The following is a 4,466-nucleotide window of genomic DNA, read 5'->3' as shown; positions in this document are numbered from 1 at the left end:
ACTTACCCCAAGATTATTGGCTCACAAGGTCTCCAGGAAGTTAGTCAAGTAATCGGCTATGAACTTGACCATCTGAAAAGCATACTCATAGGTCAAAGAGAAGACTCCCTCGTGGGCATCTCCATGAAAGCCTACTGCTAAACTTTATATTTCAAGACTCTGGAAACATCCTCATACTCACCACTTCCATCCCCCCCCCCAAAAAAATGGAGAGAAATAAAGTAGAAAAATGGAAAGCTGTTGGAAAAAGAATCTGTAAAGGAAACATCAGTATCTGTTCCCAAAATGACAAGACTTCAATTCCCTCTGTGCTTTGATGTTTTCAGACCTGAGTATTTTAAGTTGATGCTAGTGGAAAGAAAATGCTGGGCCAGTTATTTATATTTTAAATTTTTGTTTATATTTTATTGCATCAGTTCCTACAAAATTTTAATGGGAACATACCTGCTTCTGTCTCAGGCCATCTTTGGCTCTCTTCATTTCCACTCCAAAGGCCTTGGAGAGACAGTTACTGCATTGGGAAGCAGGAACATCCCAGGGGAGCTCTACTATTCCCTCATTTTTTACCTTCCCGGAATATTTACAGGAACACTTGGCAAATTCCCTGTGTTCACAGAAGGTCCTTTAGCTAACTAGTTGCGTTCTAAACTTTGGATCCTGAATATGAGAGCAGAATGCAGAGACTTGTAAACTAAGTTGTGGATTTATAAATTTCACTTACTTCAAACAACCTTTCGCTGATGAAGCCATGATCTCGAAGCAACTCCAGGAAAGGAAATGTCCTATTGATTGCACTTGCAATCTCCACCTTCTGTTCTCTGTAGACAGTGAGTATAGCTTGACGGAAAAGGATCAGTTTGTTCTCCTCTGCAAGGGACATGCTGCGGGGGCAGAGAGACCATCTGAGAATGATGCTCAAGATGCCAGTGTCCTTACAGAGGCTGTAAAGTTTTATATACATTTATAAAATAAGTGGTCATGACTAGAGACTTGAATAAACGGAGTTGAAATAATAACCAAAGACAGAAGAGAACATGGATTTTTAAAAGACTTACACGTGGCCTTGAAAAACGTTAATGTGTTCTGTTGAAAGCTATTGTAAAGATATTTTCTTCACCTAAATATCTCTGGGAAATTGTTTTTTGTTTGTTTTTTTTTTCTTTCTTGTTGTGTATCGGCTAATCGAATCCAACCAGCACAGGAGGAGATCGCCCAAAATTGTTTTATTTAAGATTGTTGTTGTGTACCACTGAGTTGGAACCAACTCATAGCTGACTCTCCAGTGGGTTTTCAAAGATAGAAAATTGCACAGAAGGAGATTGTCCATCCTGAGGAGCAGCTGGTGGATTTGAACCTCGTGCCTTTAGGATTGCAGCACAGTTTCTTACCACTAAGCCACCAGAACTCCCTATTTAGGATTGTTGTTGTTATGTGCCATTGAGTTGTTTGTGACTCATAGCAACCCTATGTAAAACAGCCCTAAACCCTGCTCTATCCTGTGCCAATCACATTAACTCTGACAAACCCATCCCAATTACCCCAGTCACTGAATCAATCCACCTCATAGAGGGTCTTCCCCTCCTGCGTCATCCCTCCACCCTCCCAAGCATGTTGTCCCTCTCCAAGGACCTGTCTCTCCTTACAACATGTCCAAAGTATGTCAGATGAAGCCCCAGAATCCTTGTCTCCAAGGAGTAGCCTGGTTTAACCCTCTCCAGAATGAATCTGTTTGTTTTCTTGGCAGTCCATGGAACATTCAATACTGTTCTCCAGCACCACAGCTCAAAGGCATCAATTCTCCTTCTATCCTCCCTAGTCATTGTCCAACTCTCTGATGCCTAACAAGTGATTGCAAAGACCATGGCTTGTTTCAGGCACACCTTAGTCTCCAAAGAGACACTGTTGCTCTTGAGTACTTTAGAGAGGTCCCTAACAGCAGACTTTTCCAACGCAATATGTTTTTTTATTTCCTGGCTGCTGGTGTCAAGAGTATTTAGGATTAAGTTGTTCTAATTAAGACAAAAATAGTCAGAACATCGGCAGGAAGAGGATGCCCCCACAGTCAGGAAAGGAATCCTGTCCAGGAAGGGAGCATGAGGCTGAAAAGTGACGTGTGACTTGCAAAATCAAGAACAAAACAACCCACCTCTTCTTGCCTGTCAGCTGATAACCTACAAAAAAGGTGCAGTCTTTTTAGGCAAGAGTTTTTTGTTTTGTTTTGTTTTAGGGTTTCCAATCATTCATTGTTGCACTCTTCTCCCTGCCTACTCCCTCTCCCTCAATTCCCTCTTCTTGAAAAGTAAAAGAAAAACTCTTTCATTGTTATGCAATCCCTTGCTGCAAGTCCAGTCTACTGTGCAGCCTTCATTCTAGACTCCTGTTGTGACAATAATACCCCATCATACATCCCTTTTAAACAGTTCTCTCTCTCATCTGCTTCAATGCAGAATACATCATTCCTCCCCTCCTTCTCTGTCTTCCCTCAACCCCGATGTCAGTTCCATTTTACAACAGTAGCCCTATGCAATATTTGTCCTTTTGTGACTGAGATATTTCACTCAGCATAATGTCCTCCAGGGTCACTCATTTTGTATATTTCATGAGTTCCTTGTTTTTCAATGCTGCATAGTATTCCATTGTATGAACACACCAGAGTTTCTCTATCCATTCGTTTGTTGATGGGCATTTAGGTTGTTTCCAACTCTTTGCTGTTGTGAACAAAGCTGCAATAAACATGGATGTGTAGGTATCTGCTTGAGTGGTAAGATTTTTTTTAATAAATAAATGATTAAAAGAAATAAAAGACAACAATAAAAAGGGGCAAACTTCCTATCACTCAACAACATGGGAAATGAGCTAAGAAGATAGGCACAAAGTGCATTTTTTAAACAAAGAAACAAACAAAATGTATAAATACTTTAGGATGTTGTTGTTATGTGCCATCAAGTCACCTGCAACTCATAGAGACCCTATGCACAACAGCTAGAGTTTCTTCCCCCGCCCCTATTTTCCCCTCGTTATGTGCCACAAGCCACCTGCAACCCATAGTGACCTGATGTACAATAGCTCTGAAGCCTTCCCTGTCCTGAGCCGATCTCACTGACTCCAACACAACTACCCCCATTGCTGCAGTTACTGTATCAATCCATCTCATGCTGGGTCGTCCTCTCCTGCAGTCCTTCCACCCTTCCAAGCATGATGTCCTTCTCCAAGTGGGTAAAACAGATTCTAACGAACAAGCACTTATGTGCAGCTCCTGTCACTCCCAATAACCACAGTGGTGAGTTTGCTCCCTTAGGCTCCTGGGATAAAGCAATTGGGCAGCTCATTTGTTTCTTGTCTGGGCAAGAGGACCAGGTCCTGTAACCCTAGGGGGCAGCAGCAGGAGGTGGCTCTGCCGGCCTTTCCCCACCTCAGCCGGGTGAGCGTTTCTGACATAACCAGGATCTGGGCCTAAAATCAAGAGCAAGCAGCCTCCTTCACTGAGACGCAAGGCAGGGCTCAGGGCTTATCAGCGCTCTTTGAGAGACAGGTGAGGGCATCTATTAGAAACTTTGAAAAGAGGCATGAGGAGACCCCGAGAGACCAGCTGCTGTTTTTAGGTTCCACGAAGTTGACTACAGCTCACGACTCGCTGAACAATAGATCTGAGCCTTGCTCCATCCTCGCAGTCTCTGCCCGCCTCGAGCCCACTGTGGGCCTCCACGCATCACTCCAGCTCCTTGGGCGTCTTCCTTTCTTTCACTGATCTCCTTTGATCTTTCTCAACATGTGTCTTTTTCTAATGACTTGTTTCTCCTGGAGATAAGTCCAAAGTAAGGGAGACATAGTTGTACCAGCCTTGCCTTTAAGGAGCGCTCTGGTTGCACGTCCTTCAAGACAGATTTGTTCGTTTTGTTTTTTTTTTGTTCGTTCTTTTGACAGTTCATAGTATAATCAGCACTCTTTGCTAACACCACAAGTCAAAGGCATCTATTCTTCTTCAGGCTTCCTTATTAATTGTCCAATTTTTAGATGCATAGGAAACAATTGAAAATATCAAAGTTTGGATCAGGCACACCTTGTTGTTGTTTGTTACATACCATCGAGTCACCTTTAATTCATACCAATCCTATGTACAATAGCTCTGAAGCCTGTCCTGTCCTGAGCCAGTCTCACTGACTATGACACACCTACCCCCAGGTTACCCCAGTTACTGTGTCAATCCATCTCATCCAGGGTCTTCCTCTCCTGCCCTGTCCCTCCAGCCTACCAAGCATGATGTCTTTCTCTAAAGACAAGTCCCTCCTGGCCACGTGCCCAAAGTATGTGAGATGGAGCTTCAAAATCTTCGCCTCCAAGAAGAAACTTGATTTCACCCTCTCCAAGTTTGTTCTCTTGGTGGTCCATGGTATGTTCAACATTCTTCTCCAGCATCACAACTCAAAGGCATCAATTCTTCTTCTGTCATCCTTATTCATTGTCCA

The 4,466-nt window shown here is 43.1% G+C and overlaps 1 protein-coding gene across 1 annotated transcript; it reads right to left on the bottom strand.

Moving 5' to 3' along the window:
* Positions 1–721: 721 nt before the first annotated feature.
* SP100 (SP100 nuclear antigen) lies at positions 722–880 on the bottom strand (the record flags this gene model as incomplete). Its single annotated transcript, XM_006890334.1, has 1 exon — positions 722–880. A coding segment is annotated over exon 1 (159 nt), but the record flags the coding sequence as incomplete, so codon positions are not given.
* Between the last annotated feature and the right edge of the window lie 3,586 nt (positions 881–4,466).

The sequence above is a fragment of the Elephantulus edwardii genome, unplaced genomic scaffold (genome assembly GCF_000299155.1).
Source record: "Elephantulus edwardii isolate Elephantulus edwardi_28Jun2011 unplaced genomic scaffold, EleEdw1.0 scaffold00087, whole genome shotgun sequence".
In the NCBI taxonomy this organism is placed as follows: Eukaryota; Metazoa; Chordata; class Mammalia; order Macroscelidea; family Macroscelididae; genus Elephantulus; species Elephantulus edwardii.
Note: the sequence above shows the minus strand (reverse complement) of the source record. Positions and strands in the feature narration are given on the sequence as shown.